A 15,643-nucleotide genomic window follows, 5' to 3' on the forward strand; every position below is an offset into this window, starting at 1 on the left:
AGATTATTTAAACAGGGTGTGAGGGAAAGGGCAGAAAACTATAGACTGGTCAGTCTGACTTCAGCGTTAAGCAAATTATTGGAAACAATTCTGGAAGAATAAACTGTCACTTAGATAGAAAAGGATTGATCAGGCATAGTCAGCATGGGTTTGGGGGAAGATTGTGTCTCACGAACTTAATTTAATTTTTTGAGGAGACAACAAAGAGGATTGATATGGGGACATTGTCCACATGGATTTCAGTAAGGCATTTGATAAGGGCCCACTTGGTAGACTGGTCAGATAAGTGAGATCTCATGGGATCCAGGAGAAGGTGCCAGGTTGGATCCAAACTGGTTCAGTGACAGGAAACAAAGGGTGTTTTATCGAATGGACGTTTCCAGTGGTGTTCCGCAGGGGTCAGTGTTGGGCACTTGCTGTGTGTTGCATATATTAATGTTGAAGACTTAAATGTGGGTGGCATGATTGGGAAACCTGCAGGTAACACACAAATTGGCCGTGTAGTGATAGTGAACAGGATAGCTGTCAACTCCATAATGATATCAATAGTTTGGTTGAGAGGGCAGAGAAATGGTGAATGGAATTCAATCTGGAAAAGTGAGGCATTGCATTTGGGAAGGGAAAACAAAGCAAAGGAATACTCAATAAACAGGAGATATTGAGGGGGCTTGAGGAAGTGAGAGATATTAGAGCGCATGGCCACGGGTCCATGAGGGAGGCAGGACAGGTGTACAAGAAAGCATATGGAATGCTTTCCTTCATTGGGCAAGGTATTGCATACACAAGCAGGGATATAATGATGGAACTGTATAAAATGTTGGTTAGGCCATATATGGAGCTTTGTGGACCGATCTGGTCACTACATTACAGGAAGGACATAATTGCTCTGGAGAGAGTGCAGAGGAGATTTACAAGAATGTTGCTGCGGCATGAAAATTGCAGCTGTGAGAAGAGATTGGATAGGCTAAGGTTGTTTTCCTTAGAACAGAGGAGGCTAAGGGGTGACCTAATTGAGGTGTATAAAATTATGAGGGGCCTGGACAGGAAAAACGTGTTCCCCAAGCTGAGGGGTTAATTACTAGTGGGCACATATCCAAGATATTGGTGGGTGGATTAGCAGGGTCATGAGGAAAGCTTTTTCATCCAGAGGGTGGTGGGTGGCTAGAATTCACTGCCAAAGTTGGTGGTTGAGGCAGCAACACAACGCATTTAAATCTGCATCTGGAGTTCTGCAACCTGCAAGGCTACTGGTGCTGGAAAATGGGATTAAACGGAGCGGCTAATATATTTTTCTCTTTCTTGGCTGGTGCAGACATGATTGGCTCAATGGCCTCTTTCTGCACCGTAACCATTCTATGGTTTTATTATCCACTAGAAACAACAAAACGAAAGCTTTATGCGAAACATCAGCTGACTATATTTAGATAATTACAGGTCCAAGATTTTGCCAGGAAGGAGGTACAGAGCTTTCCGATGGCGCCGGCTCCCACACTGTCAGAAGAGACATTGATGACAGGGGGAATGGAGAAGGGGGTGGTGTCAGCAATTTATAGGGTGATTTTGGGGGAAGATAAGGCATCACTAGAAAGGATTAAGGCGAAGTGGGAGGAAGAGTTGGGAGAGAGGAGGGGGCTTGGCGTGAGGTGCTCCGGAGGGTGAATGCGTCAACTTCGTGCGCGAGGTTTATGCTGATACAGTTGAAGGTGGTGTATAGGGCACACCTCACAAGGGCGAGGATGAGACAACTTTTTGATGGAGTGGAGATTGTTTGTGAACGGTGTGGGGGAGCCCCACTAATCACATTCATATGTTTTATTCCTTTCCAAAACTGGAGGAGTATTGGAGGGAGGTCTTTAAGGTAATCTCAAAGGTGGTGCACATGGCAACGAACCAGGTCCCCTGCAAGCCATATTCGGGGTGTTGGATCGGCCGGGGTTGGAAGCGGGTGCAGAGGCTTAGCCTACGCCCTTCACCTCGCTAAGCACCCAAAGGCGGATTCTGTTGGGGTGGAGGTCGCCTTCTCCACCCTTTGCCTAGGCGTGGCGGGGGGATCTGCTGGAGTTCTTGATGCTCGAGAAAGTTAAGTTCGACTTGAGGGGGAGGATGGAAGGATTCTACAACTCATGTTCATCATGCATTTTCATGAATTGGATGACATCGAACATGAGGGGGAATGTATAAGTTATTGATGATTCTTTTTCATTGGTGTTCAAAATGCTGGGAGCTGTTTGAGGGTGGTTGGGATAGGGGGATTGTTGGCTAAGGGATTGCCATTGTATTTGTTGTTATTGTTGATTAACTGTTGTTATAAATTTTGATGAAAACGTGAAAAAGGAGAATAAAAATATTCAATAAAAAAGAAACATCAGCTGACTGCTCAGCTACGTTCGCTATTAGTATTTCCTTTTCTTGGTGAATTAATATACAAAATGTTTCATTTTATTAACTGGTATTTTACTTCACACCTATCTGTGTCTTGGGTACATCTGGACTATGTTAGGTATTCCCCCGTTTCACCGTCGTGAAAACCACACAGTAATTGGTGAACGGGTCTGGTTTATGAATTGATTGCATTACTGTATTTCATTTTACCTCCACTTGAAACCCAACTGAAAGGCTCGAGTTTCAGTTCGTATTCCCACAGGCATGAGTGGCCTTCGTGTTATTATGCAGTATCACCCGTTAATTATTGAAAACAAGCTGGCAAAATCATTGCGCTTGAAAAGCATAATTTTTTCTATCATTTTGCATTCAAACAGAAATTTACACCATCTGTATCCTTTCCTTCAAAAATGGATGTCCACATAGTGAACAGGAAACATGCCTGGGAGGAACTAGTCTGTAAAGGAGCCAAATAAACTTCTTGTTGGTACTTTCTCCTCATATCCCAAGACAAGATTATAATTTACTCAGCTCAGGAGGATGGATCCCTGCAAGTCCATAATTTCAGTATGTCATAGCGTACATTAGATTTCTCCTATCATTGGGACTCCCAGATACTGTCAGCTCCCATTAACCTATTGACACCAGCAGTATAATTGGTCTCAACCTCTTTGTCCCAGGGAAGAGGGGATGGAAGAGAATTCAGCCATGGCTGCTGCTCACCTTCGCTGCAGGCTGAATAGCCTGACACTCACCAGCTTGGGTGAGGATGTCTGTGATGGGGTGGGGCGGGTGACGGGAGAGGACTTTAACGGGTAGAATTGGGAAGTATTGAACAAAAAATGGATACTGATGGTGCGACTTCCTGTTTAAAGTACGTGTGATTAAAAGAACAAAATTTTGGCAAAAGAACATTACACAATAATCACGAGAGAATTTGAAAGAGCAGAAATACCTGGCAAAACGGACAACCATGCAGAGTGATGCGAAAACCCAACCGAATTACCAGCCAAACAGGTATACTCCCCTGCATCCTCAAAAGTAACATTTCGCAAGTACAGAATTTCTCTTTCCTTATCCGTTGTGTTAATACCAGCAGTCTACAAAAAAAGACACCAAACAGGATAGAAGAAAATGGAGAGGAGACAATAAGGTAAGGTTTGACCATAGCACCTCAGTTAAAGTCCCTGCACACCACAGACCTGAAAGCAGGTTCCAGCACATGTAGAAGGTTCCATCCTGCTCCAGAATGGTGCAACGTGACAGATATTCCTACCTCTGCAACCTGCACATTAGTCAAGAGTTCCCTTCACCAGGCTCTCACTCTCTCTGTCCCACTATTAGGCATGCAAGAGCAAAAGCAAGTGTTTGAAATTGGAGGGGGGGGGGGGGCGGGGAGAAAAATTGACCCACAATATGCTGGATTGCATCGAAGTTACGTTTAAAAAAAGGATTATTTTTGCAGAGATAGTCACATTAGATGGAGGACGAAAAGGGGGCAAAGACGAAAGGCAGTACTATTAAATAAAACAGCAGTGAATCAGTTAAGGGCAGCAAATGGTTATTCAATGCGATTGTCTTTGAAAATTAGTAGTAGTGAGAGGAAAAGGGGTTAACAATAGGAAGAGTGAAATATGGAATGCAATCCTCTGTATTGTAGCAATTTTTTCCACAGCAAGGGTGGGGTTTTATTCCAATGAGTAGCAAAGAGGAAAGGTTACTGGCGAATGGTTGGCAGCCTGCAGCAGTTGAGTTCAGTAACATACAAGCGATTTTCTTGCTCCATATTGGGTTGGCGCGACGGCTGGGGGAGGGGTGGGTAGGGATTAAAGGTCATATTCAGGGATTCGAGGCCTGGGACAGAGTTTTGCGTTTACCTGGTTTCGGTTTGTTGACATATAGCCAGTGCAGCTTTTCAGCCGTGCCAACGAAATTGGTGGCTCTACACAGATACTCGCCCGCATCCTGTTCTGTCACATTGTAAAGAATGAGTTTATCGTCCGCTTCAGCGGTATTATTTATCCACGACTGCAAGAATAGATCACACAGAACAGGTCAGTATGTTCAGACGCAGCTCCACGGCACGGCTACAGCCAATGGTAGCAGTAGACATTCCCCACTGGGACCACTAGATGGGAGTGGCAGGGTGTGGCTAATTAAAAACAAACTTGACAGTAAACTTATCTTTGCCACTTGGTTTACCTGTCCCATCGTTAGCTGCACGTTGCCATGTACCATTCTCACTTGGAAATATATTGTCATTCATTCATTGTCGTTGGATCAAAATCCTGGATCTCTTGGATTTTGACTTGGAGGGAACCTCCAGGTGCTGGTGTTCCCATGTATCTGATGCCCATGACCTTCTAGTTGGCAGTGGTTGTAGGTTTAGAAGGTGTTGCTAAAGGAACCCTGGTGAGTTCCTGCAGTGCATCTTGTAGATGGTACACACTGCTACTACTTTACATTCGTGGTCGAGGGAGTGAATGTTTGTGGAAGGGATGCCAATCAAACTGGTTGCTTTGTTCTACATGGTGTCAAACTTCTAGAGTGTTGTTGGAGCTGGAGCTGAACTGATTCAGGCAAGGGAAGAATATTTTGTCACAATCCCGACTTGTGTCTTGTATATTGTGAACAGGCTTCAGGGAGTCAGGAGGCGAGTGTTCCATCACACTCCTCCTACCTTGTGCCTTGCAAAGAGTGGACAGCTTTTGGAAGTCAGGAGTTGAGTTACTCGCCGCAGGATTCCTAGCCTCTGACTTGCTTTTGTAGCCACACTGTTTATGAGGTTATGGTCAATGGTACCCCCAGGATATTGATAGTGGCGGGGTCAGTGATGGAAATTCCTTTGACCGTCATGGGGCGATGGTTAGATTCTCTTTTGTTGGAAATGGCCGTTGCCTGGCACTTGTTACTTGCCACTTGTCAGCTCAAGCCTGGATATTGTCCAGGTCTTGTTGCATTTGGTCATGGACTGCTTTCGCATCTGAGGAGTCACAAATGGTGCTGAACATTCATACTTCTGACATTATGATGGAAGGAAGGTCAATGATGCAACAGCTGAAGATGGTTGGATCTGGGACACACCCCTGAGGAACTCCTGCAGCATTGTCCTAGAGCTGAGATGACTGACCTCCAACAGCCTCATCTTCCTTTGTGGTAGGTATGACTCTAACCAGTGGACAGTTTTCCCGCTAATTCCCATTTACTCCAGTCTTGCTGGAGCTCCTCGTTGCCACACTTGATCAAAAGCAGCCTTGATATTAAAGGCAGTCACTCTCACCACCCCTTTGGAGTTCAGCTCTTTTGTCCATGTTTGATCCAAGATTGTAAGCAGGTCAGGAGTGGAGTGATGCACATTTAAACAACTCACTGGAGGACAAAGCTCCACAAGTTGCCCCATCTGTGGCATTGCACGTTCTGGAGCACAATTGCTAGAATACGGTCATAGCATTTGCTGTATCCAGTGTCTTCAGCTGGTTCTTGATATCACGTGGAATGAATCAAATTGGTTGAAGACAGGCATCTGTGATGCTAGGGATCTCTGGAGGGGGCCGAGACGGATCATCCACTCAGCACTTCTGGCTGAAGGTTGTCGCAAATGTACTGATGTGCTGGACTCCCCTATCATTGAGGATAGAGAGATTTGTGGCGCTTCATCCTCTAGTGAGTTGTTCAATTGTCCATCACCATTCACAGCTGGATGTGGCAGGAAGGCAGAGCTTAGGTCTGAACCGTTGGTTGTGGCAGCGCTTAGCTTGATTACTTGCTGATTATGCTGGTTAGCATGCAAGTAAGCCTGTGTTGTAGTTTAACCAGGTTATCTGGTGCTGCTCCTGGCATGCCCGCTTGCATTCTTCATTGAACTCGGGTTGGTCCCCTGGCTTGGGGTTAATGGTAGAGTGCTGGATCATGAGGTTACAGATTGTGATTGAGTACAATTCTGCTGCTGTTAAGGACCACAGTGCCTCATGGTTGTCCAGTCTTGAATTGCTAGATCTGTTCAAAGTCTTAGCACAGTCGTAGTGCCACACAATACGATGAAGGGTATTTTCAATGTGAAGGCGGGGACTTCGTCTCCACAGGGAGTGTGCTGTGGTCATTCCTACCAATACGGACAGGAACAGATACATCTGCTGCAGGCAGCTTTGTGCGAATGACGTTAGCAGATGTTTTCCCCTCTTGTTGGCTCAGTCACCACCTGCCGAAGACCCAGTCTACCAGCAATATCCTTTAGGACGAGGTCAGTAGCGGTGTGATCGGACCACTCTTGGTGATGGACATTGACTTCCACACACCCCACGGTTCCGCCCACACTCCGTTCTTCAAGTGTTCAACATGGATATGCACTGATCATCATCAGAGGGGTGATGGGAGTAGGTCTGGTGTCACCAGACGGGTTTCCTTCCCTAAAGGAAATCAGATCACCTGATGGGTTTCCACGGCAACTGACAATGGTTTCATGGTTATCGCTAGAATTATAATTGCAGGATTTGAGCCAAGGTCCCCAGAGCATTACTCTGGGTCTCCCGATTACAGTTCGGTGACAATACTACCACTTCACTGTCTACTCGGTTTAAGTTTCCAGTGTCTCAGTTTCCGTACAATATTAAGAAAGCGGGCTTGATTCTGAGCCCAATCCAGATTCAGCAGCCTGCAACCCAGGCCTCATTTTACCCATTTTAGGCCTTTATTTGCCTGCCCAGACACTGCTATTGAAGGGTGCAGAAGTGTTCAAAACATGCGGAACCCACAAACATGTTTAAGTGCAGATTTTGGTGCCCCTGCTGGGAGGCAATTTTAACCTGGCCCTTGGGAGTCAGGTTTGGAGTGGTGGAGCAAGCAAGATCAGAGAATAAAATGCTTTGTACCAGTTTCTCTTCTGTGTTCCTACATCCTACCTCTATTCCCGTAGGTGGCTTCCTAGCAGTGATGGTAACCCATCCAGAATGAGCAGGAAATCAAATTCAGCTTCTTAAAATGGGCGGGTTGTAACAAATTTCCAAGGGAAGTGTAAGAAGAGGCCCATGCTGTTTCAGCACCTCATCTATTCAGGGGAGGGAGCCGCACCACGTGAGATCCAAGCAGCATGAAAATACATTGCAATCTGACCGCTTAATGATGCAAACAGCAAGCACGAGGGTAGACATGGGCACAGACTAGCCATGGCAAGAGCACCTCAGAGACTGTGATCAAGATCCTGAAATGGCTGCTGGTTCCCTCAGCCCCTTCTCGCAGCCATTTCACGCCAGATGTTTTTGATGTTTTTGCCTCACAGTCCAGTCGTGGTGAAGGATGTTGGAATGCTCGTTAGCACACCCTCCTCCTCAAACCTCCTGCCATCTCTAATTGGATGGCGAACCAGGAGGTGGCCTGCTAACTGATGACTCCCTGGGAAACTGGCCTAGGAGGTGCACTGCTCTGACAGACGGTTACGAGATCCGTAAATGGTCCCAAAATGTTCTATGTCTGGACAATTGAGCCAAAAGGAACTCTGTCACACATTCTGGGTATCTTTTTGCAGAATGTTAATTTTCCAGAAGCTGCCACATTTTCCACCATTAGACTTCATCCAATGGCCTTATGAACTTTGATGCCTTTTACTGGTGAAGGGTAGACAATATTAATTTTTAATGAGCACAAAATATATTTCCCATAGACATAAAATGAGTGACATGGCTGACATTGCACAATTTTTTTAAATAAACTCTCAGCGTAGTCATGTTATTTTAATAACATGATTCATGATTTATAAAATTATTCAGATTATTTACTCAGTGGGCAGCGTGTTGTGTAAAGCATGGGGTGGACGGGGAAAATGCTGTGTTTTAACATGAGCTCTGTTTCTGTTGCCATCTGCCACATTCTATAAACAAGTCTTTACAACATCAAGCGAGTCCCTCCAGGCAAAAGAGCAGGTGTTGCACTTTCCAGGTCTTCCCTGCCCAAATGCTGTAGCCCTTTCCCAACATTACCTTCCCTCCTTGTCTCTTTTCATTAGTTGATTGGGAATGAACAACTCCAGAGAGAATGCTATTTAGCGATTACTGGGTAAAGCCAATTGTTTGCAGCAACTTCTCAGTACAGACCCATTCAGCAGTTCCACAGCCTCTGAGCCACTTGTTGGGAGGCCGCAGCAGTTGGATATGAAACATCAGCTTTCCAGCTCACGCAATATTTAAACATTTAGTCTCAGCATGTGGTTGTTCCCGACAAGATTGATAATCAGCCCTGAGGAGGTGATGGCTTGATGCCACTTTCAGAGTTGTTATGAATCAATCATGTTGGTGTGAAACTGCAGTCACATATCGACCAGGGTTGGATAAGGGTGACAAGTGGAATTTTTATAACAATCTGTCGGGGCGGCATGGTGGTTAGCACTGCTGCCGCACGGCGCCGAGGACCCGGGTTCGATCCTGGCCCTGGGTCACTGTCCGTGTGGAGTTTGCACATTCTCTCGGTGTCTGCCTGGGTCTCACTCCCACAAATCCAAAGATGTGCAGGGTACGTAGATTAGCCATGCTAAAAATTGCCCTTTTATTGGAAAAACAAAGAATTGGGTACTCTAAATTTATTTGAAAAAGCAATCTGTCAGCTTCACAGTCACTTTTTCTGAGACTATATGTCACGTTAAAGTTTAAATTAAAAGTGTCTAACATATAAAAGAACTTGCATTTATATGGCACATTTCATGAACCCAAGACATCCCAAAAGGCTTTATAGCTAAAGAGGTACATAGCAAATGTTATGTTGCTACTGCAGTGTAGAAAACGTGGCAGACAATTTGTAAGCAGCCAGGTCTCATAACCAGCAGTGTGATAATAAGCCAATAATCCACTTTTGTGATGGTGGCAGAGGAACAAACATTGCTCAGAATTCTCCTGCTCTTCTTAATACTAGTCCCATGGAACCTTGTGCATCCACCTTAGAGACTGACAAGGCCTCGGTTTAATGTCCCATCTGAAAGACAGCACCTTTGAAATTCCAATGCAGCACTCCGCCCAGTACTACAATGCAGCATCAGCCTAGATATTGTGCCCAAGCATCTGGAGTCGGATTTGTACCCACCATGTTCTGACTCTGAGGCAAGATGGCTACCCACAACTATCATAATATTACTCTGTGATATTATATAACACAACAATACATAATTACGTAATTTAGGATCCATGCAGCTGATTCCAGTCCTCAGGGCGTGCAACCAAAAGCATGATCAACAGACAAAGAACAAAGAAAAGTACAGCACTGGAACAGGCCCCTTCGGCCCTCCAAGCCTGCACCCACCAAGCTGCCGTCAAACCTAAAACCTACACTTCTGGGGTCTGTATCCATCTATTCCCATCCCATTCATCTATTTGGCAAGACACCCCTTAAACGTCACGACAAATACATGGGCTGAAGCCCGTAGTGGGACATGAAGCCCGTCGATCACCCACTGGACATGGGGCATCTCGGCGATGATGGAGAACATCGCTGCCCGGGCATTTGGGTGGGCTCGGTGCATATTGAATTTGATGTATAAGGGCAGCACGGTGGCGCAGTGGTTAGTGCTGCTGCCTCACAGCGCCGAGGTCCCAGGTTCGATCCCGGCTCTGGGTCACTGTCCGTGTGGAGTTTGCACATTCTCCGTGTTTGCGTGGGTTTCGCCCCCACAACACAAAAGATGTGCATAGGCTAATTGGCTACGCTAAATTGCCCCTTAATTGGAAAAAATGAATTGGATAATCTAAATTTGAAAAAAAAATAATTTGATGTACGCGACCGGATATTAGGGATGCATCGGTGAACCTAGCTCCTTGCTTTCTTTGCAAAGTGCTTGCGAAAACCCTCCTTGCTTGGGCAGTGAAAAATATCCAGGCCATGGCGCATCTTGAAGCATCCTACAACATTCTGTCATCTCTAAATCACAACTACAAATAACTTTTTCACAAACACGTTACATCTTTAAGCTGGCTTTAATTTGTTTGTACAGAAAATATTGGGCTGATTCCTGAACAATAAGTCACCTGGTTTCAGAGGGCGTGACATCTCATGAATTTCCATGCTACTAGTGTTCAAATCTGCTTTACCTGTGCAACATTTTCCTGCACCACAGCCCTTCAAGAACTACGTGTCCTTCCAACATTCACCTCTTGTGCATCTTTCCTTCAGGTCTTAATCTCTGGAATTCCCTGCTTAAAAACTCTTCCAAACTTCAAGCCATACTAAAGTTCTATTTCAGTCCTGTTTTTACCAGGGATTTTTCATATTCCTTTTGACTTCTCGGAAAGGGAAAGCAGTTTAGTTCCAGGCCAGTGCCCCTTCATTCCTGGCAGGGCTTTAAATCCATGGGATGTTATTGTTTGCCCTGTGCCTATTTGAAAATCCTCTTTGTGCTCACTGTGCACATTCCACACACATTCAGCTATGTCCCCCCCTCACACCCCATGCTTTTTCCCTAATAGCTGCTCTGATTCCAGATTTAAGGGGAACTTTAACCAACACAGCAGCTCAAAGTGGCTGCACTGAATCCACAGGCACAAGCATCTATCCGACCAGCTCAAACAATCGGGATAAACAGAGGCTTGAAGTCTTTCTTGCAGTTTGCTTTCGTAGAACAAGGGTATAAGAATCAAGGTCCCGCTGTAACCCCCAGTGTGTATCCAGCTTTTCAAGCTGGGCTGGGCAGGACTCTGGGCAATTTAAAAACAAAATAACAATTGTGCAGACAGACTGAATGTTGCAAAGTCAGGCAGTGCGGTCAATAAACATCTCACTCTGAGATCGATGATCACTGACACTGCCCCCATGCCGGAGACAAAGCCTTAGTGGAAGTAAAATTCAGTAGGATCATTAGTTTATGCTCTACTTCTTTGTCCCTTCCTTATCTTTATTCAATTATCAACATATCTCCTCTTTAGCTTTTGTCTGTTAATGTTCCAATGAAGCACTTTGGGATGTTTTTCTCTGTTAAAGGTGCCATAGAAACGCAAGTAATTGTCGAGTCCTTGACTATTTTTGTGTGTAAGAATTACATTTTCTCTTTGTGCATGCGAGTGCCACTGAGATCCCAGGTGGGATTATTGGTTGCCATGTTTATCTGCCGCACTGCTCAACTATCCTGCTACTTACTTTCAGCACAATGACGTATGGAGCTCCATCTGGCCCCAGTTTGCTGCCATTGACTTCCACATGTTTAAGCCACTGGATGTGCGGTTGTGCGTCGCTGAAGACCTTGCAATGGAATTCTACATCGCTGCCCACAACCACTGACTGGTTTGCAGGCAGCCCTGCCTGAAGAATAGGCCGATGTGGAGACCTTTCTAAAAATGAAGAAAACATTTCAGATGAAAACAGAGCAATGTCCACATCTTCATTTTGGAATTAGTAATAAAACACTTATTATTATTTTCTTTTAAGGTACAAGATTGTCAGCATTTGAATTAGGTTGCCAGGTGAGTGAGTAGAGTTACGAGAAAGGGAGTTGGATGCCAGGCCAAGAGAGTAGAGTACTGGAGGATATGCCAAATGAACCATGTGAATACTACTGGCAGCTTTATTACAATAATAATCATCTTTATTATTGTCACAAGTTGGCTTACATTAACACTGCAATGAAATTACTGTGAAAATCCCCTAGTCGCCACAATACAGTGCCTGTTCGGGTACACAGAGGGAGAATTCAGAATGTCCAATTCACCTAACAGCATGTCTTTCAGGACTTGTGGGAGGAAATTGGAGCACCTGGAGGAACCCACGCAAACACGGGGAGAACGTGCAGACTCCGCACAGACAGTGGCCCAAGTGGGAATCGAACCCGGGATCTGGAGCTGTTGAGCAACAGTGCTAACCTCTGTGCTACCGTGCCACCCATATTCTCCATGCAGTAAATGGGTTAAACTTGAAGCTTGTTTTAATGCACAATGACAACTTACTATAGGTGATTGTATTTGAATCCCTAATCGATACAATAATGAAAATAAAATGAAAATCGCTTATTGTCACAAGTAGGCTTCAAATGAAGTTACTGTGAAAAAACCCTAGTCGCCACATTCCGGCGCCTGTTCAGGGAGGCTGTTACGGGAATTGAACCATGCTGCTGGCCTGCCTTGGTCTGCTTTCAAAGCCAGCGATTTAGCCCTGTGCTAAATATCCCCTGTTTATGATATATGATATGATACGAAGATATGGACCACTGACTCTTCAGCAATTTATTATCCAATCCCTAAAGAGTTTTACAATTTTCTACAATTGCCTTTAAGTGTAATAGAAATCACTGTTAATACAGACAAAATAATTGTGATTTTCTTTCACAATAAGAGTAAATCATTATAATTTAAAGCTTTACTTCCATCTTCTATTACAATCTTTAACTACCTCTCTAGTTCAAAGAGTAAGAAAAGGCCCATTCATTCCACAGGCCATGGGCAGGATTCTCCGACCCCGTGCCGGGTCGGAGAATCGCCGGCGGGCCGTGCGACTCGCACCACGCCGCCCTGACGCAGAGCGGAGAATCAACGCCATTGGGGACGGCGCGGCGCTGGTCGGCGCGGCGCGGGTCTACCGGCCCCCCGCGCGATTCTCCGGCCCAGATGGGCCGAGCAGGCGTTAAAAAAAAAAACAAGTCCCGTTGGCACCGTTCCAACCTGCTCTGAGCCGGCGGGACCTCGGCGTTGAAGGGTCGGGTGGCGGCGGCGGGGGGGGGGGGGGGGGGGGGGGGGGGGGTGGGGCCTCAGATGTGGCCTGCCCCGCGATCGGGATCCACCGATCGACGGGCCGGCCCCTGTACTCCTGTGCCATGTTGGGTCAGGGCCGGCGCGGACATGGGAGACACCGACATGCGCGGAAATCGCGCCGGTGGGTCTTCACATGCGCGGGTTCGCGCCGGACCCACTGCACATGCGCGCATCCCTTGGCGCCCATTCCATGGCCGGATCAGCAGCTGGAGCGGCGTGAACTGCTCCAGCGACCTGCTGGCCCCCTGTAGGGGCCAGAATTGCTGATCCTGGGGCTGTGTTGACGCCGTTGGGAAACGTGACGGCATTTCTGACGGTGTCAACACTTAGCCTCAGGATCGGCGAATCCCGCCCCATATATTGTTTCTCTGGTATGGTCTCACTTCATCCATTTAATGTCCCTCGGGGTAGTTCTGAATAAATATTCCCAGCTCCCCCAAGGTAATCAAGCTAAACTTCAGAATATTAACTTGGCTCGGTCATACAAGCCCACTGGACTGGTGCCTTCCGCAAGGACCATCCTCCCACCCATACTTCTCATACGATACAGAAATCTTTCTTTTTCCTCTCACCCCAGAATTCTTCAAGTCTCAATGTTTTTCCAGCCCCTTTTTAAAGTTGTGTTTGTCAAGAGTCTGTTTTTCTTGACCTACTTCCAGGCCTCTGCTGGTACTATGCGGTTACAGGTCTCCATAAAGAGGTTAGGATGGCTTGAGTTTCAGATTTCGATCCTTGGGGGCAATTCTGACTTTGGGTGTAAATAATTGGTGACAATGACTAAGCCACCCATTATACATCTCTTTCAATTAAGCAGCAGCGAGCCGTTTACTCCAGAAATTCTCATTTAGATCAATAAAATAAGAATGTCTGATGAATTTGAGAGTGCACCACACTCTCCACCATCATGTATCTCTCCTGTACAAGTCCAGAAGTCCAACTTCCATTCTGCACTCAGTGAACTCATCTCAACGAGGGTTCGAGAGTGGGAAATCAGTCACAGTTCCCCTATTCCTTTTGCTTCTTTTTAATAAATTTAGAGTGCTCAATTATTTTTACCAATTAAGGGGCAATTGAATGTGGCCAATCCACCTAACCTGCACATCTTCGTGGGGGTGACACCCACGCAGACACGGGGAGAATGTGCAAACTCCACAGAGACAGTGACCCGGGGCCGGGATCGAACCCGGGTCCTCAGCGCCGTAGGCAGCAATGCTAACCACTGCTCCACCGTGCCGCCCTTCGGTTCCCCTGTTCTGATCGCTCTACAATCATCCCACCTGGAAGATTTAGAATGGAACAGATGAAGACAGGAATGGGCAAGGCTGTGATGTTCTCCTCGGTCCAATCACCAGTTAGGGCCAGCTAGGTGAGGCACTGCAGCCTGTCCCTCACAGGTCAACCAGTACCCAGTGAGAGAATCAATGCCTCAAAGAACTTTGTATTTATATAACACTTCATCTCATCCTCAGGGTGTGCCTGAAGCGCTTCACAATCAAGAGGTTACTTCCGAACTGTCGAGACCCTTACCTAGGCAAGCGCTGCAGTCAATTCCTGCACAGTGGATCCCAGAAACAACAAAGGAATGAATTATTAGCTCATCTGTTTTTGGTGTGGTGGTGATAAGAGGACAACCTCCTTGCTCGTCTTTTGATAGTGTCAAATGATCAATTTTGCCCACCTTAAGAAGGAGATGAAGGCTCAGTTTACCATCCCACCTGAAATTACAGCACTTCTTAGAATGTAGCAGCCCTCTCAGTCCAGTTAAGGAGTGTTAACCAGGGAAATGTCTGGGACTGGAACTGGAGCGCAAAACCGTGACTGCTAACGGACTCATTACCAATGTCACACATTGTATTTTCAACTCATATATGTTAGCAGCTCAATCAAACTTAAGAGTCATCTTACCGAGTACATCCAGCTGGTAGGTGTGGCTAATGCTGCCATATTTGTTCTCGACCACGCACGTGTAATTGCCACGGTCCGAGGGGACGACACTCTCCATCGCCAAACTCCACTGCTGGTGTTGAAACTAGAGGAAGAAATCAGGCAGAAGATGGTCACCAGTTTTCTACAAGGTCTCTATTTCCTGCTGGCTTCTGAATGTGAGTCTAGGTTGCCTTTCCAAAAGTAGAAGGAACATAAATGCTCCCTAGCCAGGTCACCTACTGGCTGATCAGCTCAGCTTACAAAGCTGAAACATACTGGCAGATTCCCCCAGTTCCAAAACACAATCTGTTAGTGAAAGGTGGGAGCCAGCAGCTGTAATAGAGAGCAGGAAGTTACAAGCAGCCTGGGTTACTGTGACTGATCACTGCCCACTGATTGCCTCCGTCCCTGTCCAACCCAACCCCCCCCCCCCCACTATTGGTGCAAACCCCTCACGTAGTTTCTACTGTTTATGCAACAAATCCCACTGACACTTTTAAGTCTTTATAAGATGTAACAGGCATGTCAGCTAAACATATCTGATATGTTTCAGAACATGTTTGGCAATGATACTTTAGATGAGAAAAGCAAAATGTTGTCCGAGAGCATCAAAGCTTTGATTC

At 46.1% G+C, this 15,643-nt stretch overlaps 1 protein-coding gene across 8 annotated transcripts in view; it reads right to left on the bottom strand.

The window, feature by feature from the left end:
- Positions 1-15,643, bottom strand: part of LOC140409223 (fibroblast growth factor receptor 3-like) — a 277,279-nt gene that overhangs the window by 82,311 nt on the left and 179,325 nt on the right. For 7 of the 8 annotated variants that reach the window (XM_072497512.1, XM_072497513.1, XM_072497511.1 and 4 more), the window contains exons 6-8: positions 15,000-15,123; positions 11,491-11,681; positions 4,260-4,410 (exon numbers count right to left, since the gene is read on the bottom strand). In XM_072497512.1, coding sequence (XP_072353613.1) covers positions 4,260-4,410; positions 11,491-11,681; positions 15,000-15,123 — 466 coding nt within the window. Of the gene's footprint in view, positions 1-3,337; positions 3,483-4,259; positions 4,411-11,490; positions 11,682-14,999; positions 15,124-15,643 lie in introns of all 8 variants that reach the window. The other variant, XM_072497515.1, reaches the window with a different exon arrangement.

The sequence above is a fragment of the Scyliorhinus torazame genome, chromosome 3, assembly GCF_047496885.1.
Source record: "Scyliorhinus torazame isolate Kashiwa2021f chromosome 3, sScyTor2.1, whole genome shotgun sequence".
Lineage (NCBI taxonomy): Eukaryota > Metazoa > Chordata > Chondrichthyes > Carcharhiniformes > Scyliorhinidae > Scyliorhinus > Scyliorhinus torazame.